We start from the raw sequence: 13,048 nt of genomic DNA on the forward strand, positions 1-13,048 counted from the left end.
TCAGAGAGTCCCACTAAGGTTTTTAGGTTTTAGGGTGGGGATGTACCAAAAGGGGCTAATTGGATCAGATGAGAAAACGGAGCAGGTCAAGCTCCCAAGGTAAAAAGAGCAAGACTGGGTTGTGAATTAAGTCTTTATTTCCAAACCTAGTGAAATAGTGTGAGGAAAGAAAGAATAAAGAAATAGAAATAAGGGAGGAAGGAAGGAAGGAAGGAAGGAAGGAAGGAAGGAAGGAAGGAAGGAAGGAAGGAAGGAAGGAAGGAAGGAAGGAAGGAAGGAAGGAAGGAAGGAAGGAAGAAAGGAAGGAAGGAAAGAAGGAAAGAAGGAAAGAAGGAAAGAAGGAAAGAAGGAAGGAAGGGGAGAGAGAAAAGGAGGAAAAAAAAGGAAAGAAGGAAGGAAAGGGGAAAAAGGAGGATGGGATAGAAGAAGGAAGTAAGAAGGAAGGGGGGAGGAAAGGAAGGAGGAAGGAAAGGAGAGAAGAAAAAAGAACAAAGGATCCCAGTCTGTGTATCTGTGTTTGTTTTTATTGTTTGTACTGAGTAATACATCTAAATACATTGGAGTTATAACTTAGATTCCTGTATTACCATGCCTACTTTCTGAGTGATCCATTCCCATAAACGTCATCCTGCCTTTTTCATTTATTCCCTTTGCAGATGCACATCTGTGCACTATGCCTCAGACCTGCCCACTACCAGCATTGTTATTACCTTCCACAATGAAGCCCGGTCCACACTTCTGCGAACAGTGAAAAGGTAAGGATCTTTCTTAGAAATTATAAATTCTCTGAGGACAGACTGCCATCTACTACTGCTGTATGGTCCAATACTGTTGGAAGTCCCTCTCCCCAAAACAAAGCACTTTGAGAATGATCAGGAGCTCTGAGAAACTAAGATACAGCCAGGCAACATGAAAGCTTCCAGATGTGGGCAGGATCCTGGTGTCAAGAGTAAGACCCTTCTAAGAGTCAAGGCAGTCAAAGGTTAAGAACACAAAAGGAAACTCAATAGGTGGAGATCAATGTCAGACTACCAGGGTAAAAAGTACAGGAGTCATGATAGGAGAGATCCAGAGTTTGAGATAGGGTACTAAGGATAAGATCATGAGTTTGTGTAATAGGAGATTAGGAAGCAGGTACTTTCTATTATATACTGTTATGCTTGTCCAGAAGTAGGCTTTCTAGCCTCTTATACTTGGACCAGCAAAAGGCAAAGCCCACTGAGTAAGCTCCGGAGCCAGAGTTTAACTGTCCAAGCTCCTGTTACATTAGGATAGACAGATGCTCTAGCATAGTTGAAAACATCTAGAGATCTTTAAAATAAATCAGCAAGCATTTATTAAGTACCTAAATACTAGACCCTTTATTAAAAGATGGGGATTCAAAGAACTGTAAATAACAGTCCCTGACCTCAAGGAGCTCACAATCTCATAGGAAAGACAACATATAATCAACTAGGTATAGACAAGATATACCTATGATAAACTAGGAATAATCAACAGAAGGAAACCACTAGCACTGAAAGGGATCACCTTCTAGTAGAAGTTGAGATTTAAGCTAGAACTTGAAGGAAGCCAGGGAACTCAGGATGCTGACATGAGAAGGGAGACTATTTCAGGCATAGAGGACAGGCATTGAAAAGATATTAAGTCAGGAGGTCAAGTGTTGTTTAGAAGGCCAGTATCACTAAATCATCATGTCCATGGAGGGCAATAAGGTGTAAGAATGGAAAGGCAAGAAGGTGCCAAGTGATGAAAGGCATTCAAAGCCAGCAGAATGTTTCCTATTTGACTCTGAAGGCATTAGGGAGCCATTGGAGTTTATTGAATAGGGAGATGGTCAGATATTATGAAGCACAATTCATGTTTTAGGAAGATCAATTTGACAGCAGGTTGAATTGGAAAAGGGAAAGACTTGTGGCGGGCAGACCAATCAGCAGGCTACTGAAGATATGAGGTGATGAGTGTCTGCACCAGTATAGAGAAAGTGTTAGAGGAAAGAAGAAGAGAATATGAGAGTTTTTAACTAAGGTAGAATCAGCAGGACAACAGACTGAATATGGGAAGTGAGAGAGAGTGAGGGAGATGCCTGGGTTCTAAGCCTGGGTGACTGGGAAGATGGTGCTACCTTTACCAGTAATAAAGGTGTTGGGAAGATGAAAGGTTTGGGGAGGAAAGAGAATGAGTTTGGTTCTGAACATGTTGAGTTAAAGATGACTAGGAGACATCTAGATTGAGATGTTCAATTGACAATTGGAGATGTAAGAGATCAGGAGAAAGTAGGGCTGGGTAATTCGATCAGAAAATCAACTGCATCTACATCAGATAGGACTTCCTCCTTATTCTTGTCCAGGTGCAAAGGTCAAACTCTGCTTGTCCAACCAGTGATCTTCCTAGCTGAGCTCCAACCATGAAACCTAGGCAATCTCTAGGATAAACAAAGAGAGGATAAGCTTTCCTCTTTCATGGGATAGGTATTCTTCTCGATGCTTCACATATGTTCTCTGGTATTAGAGAAGTTTGGGGGCTTCAAAAAGGGATGGGAGAAGGGAAAAGGGGCCAGAAAGAGAAAACTTTACCCTGATTTTTGCCAGTTAGATTCTCATGCTTCCTAAAAAACAATTACAGGTTTGGACTTACTTGGTCCACTTGTAGCATGTGTTTCTGTGTCTAATCCTAGATTTGAAAGCTGTATGATAACCATTGTTACCTATTGCCAGGGCAAGGATAGGGGGCTAGATAGGAAGGAACAGGACAAGCACTAGAAAATGTCCAGGGAATGAATTGCATCTCAGCTGCTCATATATGGCAGGAGTAGACCTTCAGAGAGCTGACAGGTGAGCTTGGTAGAAAGAAAGGCTGCAAGTAAAACTGGTCCTAGTTTTCCAGTAGGGTTTTTAGCTCTTCAGTAGAGTTGCCATGCCTAATGAGGACTTTCCCTTCTCCTTTCTCCCTGCTTTAGTGTTCTGAATCGCACCCCTGCCAACCTGATCCAGGAGATCATTTTAGTGGATGACTTTAGTTCCGATCGTAAGTATTCAATTCCCTTTTCATTAGCACATACTCTCTCTCTCTCTCCTACACAGGGGAAATCTCCCCTACTCTTTACCAATGCAGTTGTGGCCAAACTCCTAAAGGGGAGGGTTGGAACAGATAGCCACATTGGGATTTTAAGAGACTCCAAGAATTGATGTCCAGTGTTACCCCACTCTCAGTGGAAAGGCTAAACTAAGGAGTTCTTAACATTCATCTCAAGAGCCTCCAAACAGGGATTCTCAAGCTTTTTAGCTGAATGGAGCACATTATTATTATTTTAATTAGTGGTAAAAGTAGTAGTTGTTTCATTCCTCTTACCTTTATTTTTTATAGCAAGAGTCTGTGGATAAGTTTCTTGCTAGTATAGTTTTATATTTAATATTCTGTGCACTGTTGCACAGGTAGACAAAATGACTGCTTTTTGTAATTGAATAAGAGTTTGGGGATATAAGCTCATTTTCCCTGATAGTATCTGAGGGACACCTCTATTGGCAGACAGGAAAACAGGGATTCCTTTTCCTCTACCAAGTTCTTTTACTGGTCTTTTCATTCTAAGTAGTCTGGAGATTATGAATTTTTGGTTTGGAGATCTCTATTAAAAACATTAGTCTAAAATTTTTGTGGGTTGTTGTTGTGTCTGATCAGTCTTGTCTGTACTGATGTTCAAATTCCAGCATAGTTTATTTGCTGAATTCTAAAGGATATTTATTATTGATAACATTAATAATTATAATGACAAGTATTTATAGAGCTCCCAGCCCCCACCTTTCCCAAGACTACTTAAAATAATCAGGTCTGGTGTTCTTTTTTTTTTTGCCTTTAAAAAAGCCATTGTCATTTTTGAGACACAATATGAGAAAGGCAGCAATGGATAGTGGTTAGAGAGTTGGTCTTAGAATCAAGAAGACCTGGGTTCAAATAACAGTAATAGCTAGCATTTATATAGCACTTTAAGGTTTGAACTTCACAAATCCTGTCAAGTAGATGTCTTATTATCCCCATTTGATAGATGAGGAAACTGAAGCTGAAGAAAGGAAACAACTTGTCCAGGGTCATATAGCTAGTAAAGAGTCTGAGAGGGGATTCAAACTCAGGTGTTTATGATTGCAAGTTCAACATTTTATTCACCATGATAGTTCCACTTCTAATATATACAGTGATCTGTGCTCTGATTGGATCTTATTTTACAGACCCATGGAATCAATTCCTAGTCATCTCTATACTAATGACTTTGTGTGTATACTCTTTCCCCAGTCCCTTTCCAGCTGTGGAAAAGAGCAGGAACAATAATCAAATCAAAACTAATATTCCTGGAGAGAATATGTCATTTAGTTTGCTATGTGACTCCAATTGCCATTTCCTCTGTCTTGCCTGTCCAAAATGGTCCTTCCTGGCCACCATTCCCCTACATATATTATCTTTCCCTATTAGAAAGTAAGGCCCTTGAGGTCAGGGACCACATTATTTGGCTGTATTTGTGTCCTTATCACTTAGCAAAGTGACTGGCACATAAGTTCTTAAGTGTGATTTTCATTCATTCACACTGATTGTGTTACTATTAGCAAGCTGCTTAATCTCACAATGATTCAAGCAATTTATAAGTTGCCAACCCACACTGGTTAAATAAAATTACAGAGCCCTTTTGGGGTTTTGTAGCACCTTTCAGATCTCAGCTGAGGGGAAAACTCCTTCATTTATTTTCTGTACCCAGTTCCACTGGCTGCTGCAAAGCTTCCTTCCCAGAAGGAGTAGGAAGGAGGTAGGAGACAGCAGTGATCTGATGTCTGGTTTTTATTAAAGGAATATCAGTAAATTATTAATAACTTCCAGAATAGGAAGTGTGGAGACTGCCATACTGTCGGTGTTAATTAACCCTTCCAGGGACCAACCTGCAATAGAAATGAATCCGTTGAGCTCCTCTGCTCATTGATACTTGCTAGGAAAGGACATCATGGGCAGAGGGGAAATAGTCAGATGGGAGCATCTGTAGGAGGTTGTGCAGCCCACAAAGGAGGGCCATGTGGCTAGTTGATGAAATAGAACCAAAGCTTCCCACCTTTTGTCCTACTTCCCCAGTTCTGACAAGAAGCTAAGCAGAAGCTCCTAGAATATTCAAAGCTTTATCTTTACTGCTTGTGCTCTGACATTGTATGACTATGTCATCCTCACCTGGAACTCCCTTATAGCTGAAGACTGCCTGCTCCTGACCAGGATCCCTAAAGTCAAATGTCTCCGAAATGATCGGCGTGAAGGTGAGTCCCTCTTGCTACTTCTCTTTCTCCAGCTGCCCTTGCTCTTGCCTCCTGATGCTGGTCCCTTGTGCTCTGATTTGCCAAGCTTGCTGACTCTCAGCTGAGATCTCCTGGCCCTTCTTTGGGCTTGGCCCCCAAAGGACTTGATCCTATATCTATATATATATATCCTATATATGCTACATGCCTTGTTTGGCGCTTACGTTCAGTTCAAACACTTGCAAGATTATCTGGGGTTCCTGCCTCCTTTAATTTGAGAGGTGCCAAGAGTTGGACATGGAAAAATTCCCAATATGGATACTGTCCTTTGGACTGTGTAGGTCAGTGGGCAGACAGCACCTTGCCTTGCCAGCAATAAACCTTTAGGAACATGGTAATATTTAAATGAGCCAAACTCTAGCTAGTTCCTAGGAACATGTAGCTAGTTCTGGCATTCATGTCTTGGTCATTATTTCAATGGCCATCTTTGATGTTCAGGCATTTAATAAGCAATAAAACCTCTGACCTCAGAGTTAGCGTAGGAAGGTATGCAGCAGGTGAACCTATTTTCTACTCTTGATTCTGCCACCAATTTACAGTATAGCCTTTGTCAAGTCATATCCTGATTCTGTGCCTCAGTGTTTCCTTCTGGAAAACAGGTCTCATTCTCCCTGACTGGACCACTCCTAAGTTTTTGGATTTAGGAGACCTATTTGTTTCCTAAGGGACACTGTGTTTGAGGAGTTCTGAGTTCCACAAATGCTTTCAATCTCACCATCTCTCCTTTCCCCAATTACAGGATTGATCCGTTCCCGTGTTCGGGGGGCAGAAGTGGCAACAGCAGATATCCTTACCTTTCTGGATAGCCATTGTGAGGTAAACAGTGAGTGGCTTCAGCCCATGCTCCAGAGAGTGAAGGAGGTGAGCATATCTATATTATGGGAGAAATGACCCTAGACAATACGTGATTAACTGCCCTATAAGTTGTAAAGGAACAGTGCCATAGTGCATGGAGCTTGGAGTCAGAAAGACACAAGTTCAAATCTAATCCCTGGCATTTGCAGGTTGTGTGACCCTGGGAAAATAACTTAATCTCTTATTTTTCTCACCTGTAAAATGGGGGGTGATAACACCTACCTCCCAGGGTTGTTGTGAGGATCAAATGAGATAATTTTTAAAGTGCTTAGCACAGTGCCAACACATAGTAGGGGTTTAATACTTGTTCCTTCCCCCTTCCCCTTGCCCTAAAGGCTACCTACCATGGCTATGGGAGAAGATGAGAGCAGGCAGAGGACTGATCAGGGTCCAAGAGGAGACAGAACTTGATCTTGATCTTGAATAGAGCTGTAACTAAAGATTTGTCTCAGGGGGCCAACACCTAGGGTGGGAAGAGAGTTCATGAGACCCTTCCCCTCTCATGGACACCTACCTCCATCACTGGAGTCCCCTGCCTCTTCCCAAGGTTACCCTGGCATGACTGAAGCTTACAGTGTTATTAACTAGACACCGTTGGTCTTGAAAGATAAATAGGATTTGTAGAGTGGTGGGGAAATGGTGAGGAGTGGGCTAGTCTGAGAGATTATGAGAGAAGGGCAAGTGAGGTAAGGAATCAGAACAAGTCATATTTCCTAGTAGGATTAAGAACAGCCCTACCAACAAAGAGAGGTAACCCAATGTGCTTTGCATGAACTTTCCAGGTCCTGATAGTATATTCTAAAGAGTTTTTACTTGGGACCCCATGCTCTCAATCCCATCAGTGTTTTTCTTTCCCTGGTAGGTACCCTAAGTCAGTTTGTGGCATGTGGGTCCTTGTGGTTTTCCTGATAGCCATCCTCTTTCTTTGGTGTCTCTGTTTCCTTAGGAGCCCTCCTCTGTCCTTGGTGTCCAGTCTCTGTTTCCCCAGCAGCCATTCCCTTTTCTTAGTATGCTACTTCTGTTTTTTTCCTCAGGACTACACACGAGTGGTCAGCCCCATCATTGATGTCATCAGCCTGGATAACTTTGCATACCTGGCAGCATCTGCTGACCTTCGGGGAGGTGGGTACAGCTTTTCTGGGAGGAGCCCTCAGCCCTGGAAATTAAAAGTTCAATTTGATGGTCTTTCAATGATTCCCTAAAGCACTTCTTAAACTATATACCCAGGATGTCTTTTATAAGGACTAAATAAAGGGAGACTGTGGTGTTTTGGGAGACCTGTAATTAGTGGCCAAGAAGCTGGAGGACAGGGAAAGTTGATTTTATTATTGTTGTTATTGCTAATAATTATTATTAAAATAATAATGATGATGTTGCTTTACCATCTGAAGATAGAGTTTGACTTTTATAGTGCTTTTAATTTTACAAAGGGCGTTCTCATAGACCATAAACTGCTTGAGGGAAAGGACCATGACCATGACTTATCAATCTTGTCTATATCTACAGTGCCCTGCCCTTTTCAGCCCTTGCCTTTCGTTAGCTACTTTACTGATCTCAATAGTTCCTTGATTAGAGAAACTGGGGTGAATAGAATCCAGGGGTGTATGGCTTGGTGTCTGTATTGCTATGTTCTTCCTCCCTAACTATTTGTCCACCCCTCAGGATTTGACTGGAGTCTTCATTTCAAATGGGAACAAATACCCATAGAGCAGAAGATGTCCCGGACAGACCCCACCCAGCCAATTCGGTAGGTTTGCTTCTTTTTTGTTTCTGGGCTGCAGATCTCAAGGGTGACAGAAGGAGTTCCCTCCCTCTCAAGCCACTGTGTCAGTAACTGCTTTTTTCCAGAGGACTCCTGTTATCAGCATGCTGGAGCTGACTAGGATAGAGAAAAGAGTCTGGGAAGAGAAGAAAGGAATGATGAAGAAAACATTTACCAAGGCCAAGTTTACTATAGGCCAAGCACTATGCTAGGCACTGGCATTCAGGTGCAAAAGTGAGATATAGTCCTTTCCCTCAAGGAGCATGTATTTTAATAAAAAGAAACAGTACAGATAGGGCAGGGGAGTGGTGGCCAGAGAGGAATGTTTTGGTCTGGGAAGTCACCAGGATGGTGAGTGTAGCAATTTTCCAGAGGCCATGGTAATATTGATTTGATTAAAGTTCTCTAAGCAAGAGGTGGGAAGTAGGAAATGAGGAGTAGGGTAGCCCGGTCAGAAAATGGCCAGAGGGAAGAAAGGAACATAGTCTAAGGAAGTTCAGGGCTGAATTTCTTAGCTTCTCGGAGATGCAATGCAAATGCTCTTCTTTCAAATAATGTGGGTCCAAATTAGATTGAGTTATTGGGGACAGCCAGTAAATAGGTAACATGAGTTTTTAGCAATGTAGAAACAAACAAAAAAAACTGCTGTGTGCATTAATAACCCTCCTTCTTGGGAAGCTGTGATGGGCCAGTATGTGGGTGATGCTGTAGGAAAGATCCCTGAGAGCAGCTAGGGAAAACTGGAGAGGAGATTGCTATTGTTTTGTAGGCACTCTCATGGGCCTTGTTTGTGGATTCTTTTCCCCTTTCATACCCAGAACACCCGTCATAGCCGGGGGGATCTTTGTGATTGACAAGGCCTGGTTTAACCATTTGGGAAAATACGACACTCAGATGGACATCTGGGGCGGAGAGAACTTTGGTGAGTCGGAAAATAACTTCTACTACACTGACACTCCGATATAGAGGGATGATAAGAACAACTAGAATGGCTGACATTTATATAGCGTTTTAAAGTTTGTAATGAATGAGTAAAGAGACCAGTTATTAAGTACTTCTTCAGGGCCAGACACTATGCTAGAGTCTGAGAATACAAATACAAAATTTTGTGAGACAGACTCCCTCCCCAAGGAGTTTACATTTTAATGATGAGACAAAGCACATTTATTTTTGTCACAGGGATGGTGAATGCATCCATAAGGCTAGCAATGAATGTTCCCTTCCTCTAAGTAGTAATTGTACTGATTAAGTTACTGTCCCCAGAACAAGTGATGGAAGCAGAAGAACAAAATGAAGATGACCTGAATGGACAGGAGATGTGAAGCAACAACCTGGAGATGGCTAGATATAATGGGTTCAGTGATTTTGTACTCACTCACGAATCAAGGCAACACAATCCCAAGGCATTTCCCAAACTGAGATGATTTCTGGAAAGCCAATCTGGAATCTGTTATTCCAGGTGGAAAAAAGCAAGATAGGGACAAAGAATATTACACGCACTATTTCATTTGATCCTCACAAATAGTTACCCCCATTTAACAAATATAACCAGATGACTCCCCAGGCCTTGAGTGGAGTTTCTCAAGGGACAGCCCTGTGACCCTGAGTGCTGCTTATATAAGAGGGAGACTTGACTACTGTTTGAGGAGTTCACAGAGCTCCTTCCCTAAAGTGTCTGTCTCCTCCACAGGTATGTGGTGATGTAGGCTCATATGTGTCTCAGCCAATCAGGAGTCATATCTTCCTCTGCATACAGCAGCATCATCTTGGTAAATATCTCAGTAAATGCTAATCTCAGCATATAGCTTTCATGAGTTTCTGTAACTGAAAAAAGTCTCACCTGGTTTCTTCCTTACATTTATTCTGTATAAAGCACATCCATGTAGTTAAACTTGGTAGTGATCTTGTAGGTAGGATTACAAGTTTCAGAGTTGGCTAAGACCTCAGCTATCAGGTAGCCAAACTCCCTTGTAAACAAATCTGTACTTTTTGTTTTCGACACAAATCTACCAGAGACAAATTTATTAATTAAATAATTCTAGGCATCTATTCATCGGTTGGGGTTGGGGGTGGGGGGGGCGCAGGAAGTCCAGAAACAGAAAATCTCTCCAGACTGAAAATCTCTTGCCCAAGCCATTTTTCAAATGCAATATATAGGGTTCAAGAACAAGGTCACAACTCCATTATCAAGGGTAAACCTGAGAACAAAATCTAGGCAACAGTTTTGATTCAAAGACAAAAAAGGACACTTTTGGGTATGCCTTGGGAGATCACTTTTCTGAAACCATTCATTATCTTTTTAACACTCTAAGAATTCTCCATTTAGTCTGGCCAATGATGAATTTTAAAAATCCTTCTGTTAACTGAATTAATACAAGATATTTGTTCTTCCCTTTGTTTGATCAACTTTGGAGGAGTCCCCAAACTGTAAATTGCCTGATATATTATAGCTAAAATTCAGAGCTTCCAAGTAAAAGAAAAAATATTGGAAGTAGCCAGAAAGAAACAGTTCAAGTATCAAGGAACCACAGTCAGGATCACAAAAATCATGATATTCAATTTTGAAGTGCAAACAAAGGAGTCAAAAGAAACCTGGAAACCTAAATACTTTGGAGCAATTGGAAGGGACAAAATGATAATATAAATACATTCTAAGAGGGAGAGAAGAGACAAGCATTCCTTTAAAATACTAATATCTCCAAGAATCACAGAAGTAAAGTAATGCAAACACAAGGTCTGGATGTGGTTTTATTCTATTTAATTGATTTTTTTAAAAAGAAGAAATAAAAGGAAAAAAATGAGAAAGATGAGGGACCATAGAGGTTCTCATTATTGGAGTCTATGAAAACAAGAGTATACAAAATATGGAGTAAATGTTCTGGGAAGTATACATCTCAGGAATCTCATTCTCTTCTGAAATGGAAAAAGGAAGTTGAATACACATACAAAATTGCTTCCAATGCATTAAATTCAATAGTGAAATACACAAGAGAGTAAGAAGACATAAGGATCTGAACCTGGTAAAGAGAAGACGGACCGAGAAACAGGAATGAACTATTTCAATTATAGATTACAGTGTGCTCAGATCCTTTTCTTTCTCCACTTCCTTCTTCTTTGTGAAAACGAAGATAGAGGAAAAAGACAGGAGGAAGTGTAAGACTATATGAGAGATAAATACACAATTAAAAATCATAAACATGAACATGAATGACATGCATTTTTCCAGAAAATACAAGGAAGTAATTGACTGAATTAGACTGTAGAAACCAACAATATATTATTTACAAGAGACATACTTGAAACATTCACACAAAGTTAAGATGAGAAGCTGGATCAGAATTTATCATGCTTCTTTTTATTTTTTATTTTCTTTTAATTTCTTTTAATTTTTTCCCCTTAGTCATAAGTTCTTTCTTTCTTTTCTTTTTTTAATTTGGTCAATTTCAAACATTATTCCTTGGTTACAAAAATCACATTATATTCCTCCCTCCCCTCCCCCTGCCCTTCCCATAGCTGATGCATAATTCAACTGGGTATTACATGTGTCCTTGATCAGAACCTATTTCCATGCTATTGATGTTTGCACTAGGATGATCATTTAGAGTCTATATCGCCAATCATATCCCCCTCGGCCCATGTAATCAAGCAGTTGTTTTTTCTTTGGTGTTTTTACTCCCACAGTTTTTCCTCTGAATGTGGATAGTGTTCTTTCTTGTAAATCCCTCCAAGTTGTTCAGAATCACTGCATTGACACTAATGGAGAAGTCCATTACATTCGATTGTACCACACTGTATCAGTCTCTGTGTACAATGTTCTCCTGATTCTGCTCCTTTCACTCTGCATCAATTCCTGGAGGTTGTTCCAGTTCCCATGGAATTCTTCCACTTTATTATTCCTTTTAGCACAATAGCATTCCATCACCAACATATACCATAATTTGTTCAGCCATTCCCCAATTGAAGGGCATCCCCTCATTTTCCAATTTTTTGCTATCACAAAGAGCGCAGCTAAGAATATTCTTGCACATGTCTTTTCCCTTATTATCTCTTTGGGGTACAAACCCAGCAGTGCTATGGCTGGATCAAAGGGCAGACAGTCTTTTAGCATCCTTTGGGCATAGTTCCAAATTGCCCTCCAGAAAGGTTGGATCAATTCACAACTCCACCAGCAATGAATTAATGTCCAGGCTTTGCCACAAACCCTCCAGCATTCATTACTTTCCCTTGCTGTCATGTTAGACAATCTGCTAGGTGTGAGGTGATACCTCAGAGTTGTTTTGATTTGCATCTCTGATTATAAGAGATTCAGAACACGTTTTCATGTGCTTATTAATAGTTTTGATTTCTTTGACTGAAAACTGCCTATTCATGTCCCTTGCCCATTTATCAATTGGAGAATGACTTGATTTTTTTTGTACAATTGATTTAGCTCTTTGTAAATTTGAGTAAGTAGACATTTATCAGAGGTTTTTGTTATGAATATAGTTTCCCAATTTGTTACTTCCCTTCTAATTTCGGTTATATTGGTTTTGTTTGTACAAAAACTTTATAATTTGATGTAATCAAAATTATCATTTTGTGACTTTTTCTGTCTCTTGCTTGGTTTTAAAATCTTTCCTTTCCCAAAGATCTGACATGTATACTTATTCTGTGTTCACTCAATTTATAGTTTCCTTCTTTGTGTTCAAGTCATTCACACATTCTGAGTTTATCTTGGTGTAGAGTGTAAGGTGTTGATCCAAACCTAATTGCTGTCATGCTGTCTTCCAGTTTTCCCAGCAGTTTTTATCAAATAGTGGATTTTTGTCCCAAAAGCCGGGATCTTTGGACTTGTCATAGATTGTCTTGCTGAGGTCACTTACCCCAAGTCTATTCCACTGATCATCCTTTCTGTCTCTTAGCCAGTACCATATTTTTTTGATGACCACTGCTTTATAGTATAGGTTGAGATCTGGTACAGCAAGACCACCTTCTTTCACATTTTTTTCATCATTTTCCAGGATATCTGTTGTTCTTCCAAATGAACTTTGTTATGGTTTTTTCTAATTCAGTAAAAAAGCTTTTTGGTAGTTCGATGAGTATGGCACTAAATAAGTAAATAAGTTTG

The 13,048-nt window shown here is 40.4% G+C and overlaps 1 protein-coding gene across 2 annotated transcripts in view; it reads left to right on the plus strand.

Annotated features, from left to right (window-relative positions):
• The window catches only part of GALNT16 (polypeptide N-acetylgalactosaminyltransferase 16), a 131,939-nt gene that overhangs the window by 94,869 nt on the left and 24,022 nt on the right, over nt 1–13,048 (plus strand). For both annotated transcript variants that reach the window (XM_001378625.5, XM_056810949.1), the window contains exons 3-9: nt 657–755; nt 2,960–3,027; nt 5,220–5,285; nt 6,064–6,185; nt 7,214–7,301; nt 7,842–7,926; nt 8,760–8,863. In XM_001378625.5, coding sequence (XP_001378662.2) covers nt 657–755; nt 2,960–3,027; nt 5,220–5,285; nt 6,064–6,185; nt 7,214–7,301; nt 7,842–7,926; nt 8,760–8,863 — 632 coding nt within the window. The remainder of the gene's footprint in view (nt 1–656; nt 756–2,959; nt 3,028–5,219; nt 5,286–6,063; nt 6,186–7,213; nt 7,302–7,841; nt 7,927–8,759; nt 8,864–13,048) is intronic.

This window comes from Monodelphis domestica, chromosome 1 (assembly GCF_027887165.1).
Source record: "Monodelphis domestica isolate mMonDom1 chromosome 1, mMonDom1.pri, whole genome shotgun sequence".
Lineage (NCBI taxonomy): Eukaryota > Metazoa > Chordata > Mammalia > Didelphimorphia > Didelphidae > Monodelphis > Monodelphis domestica.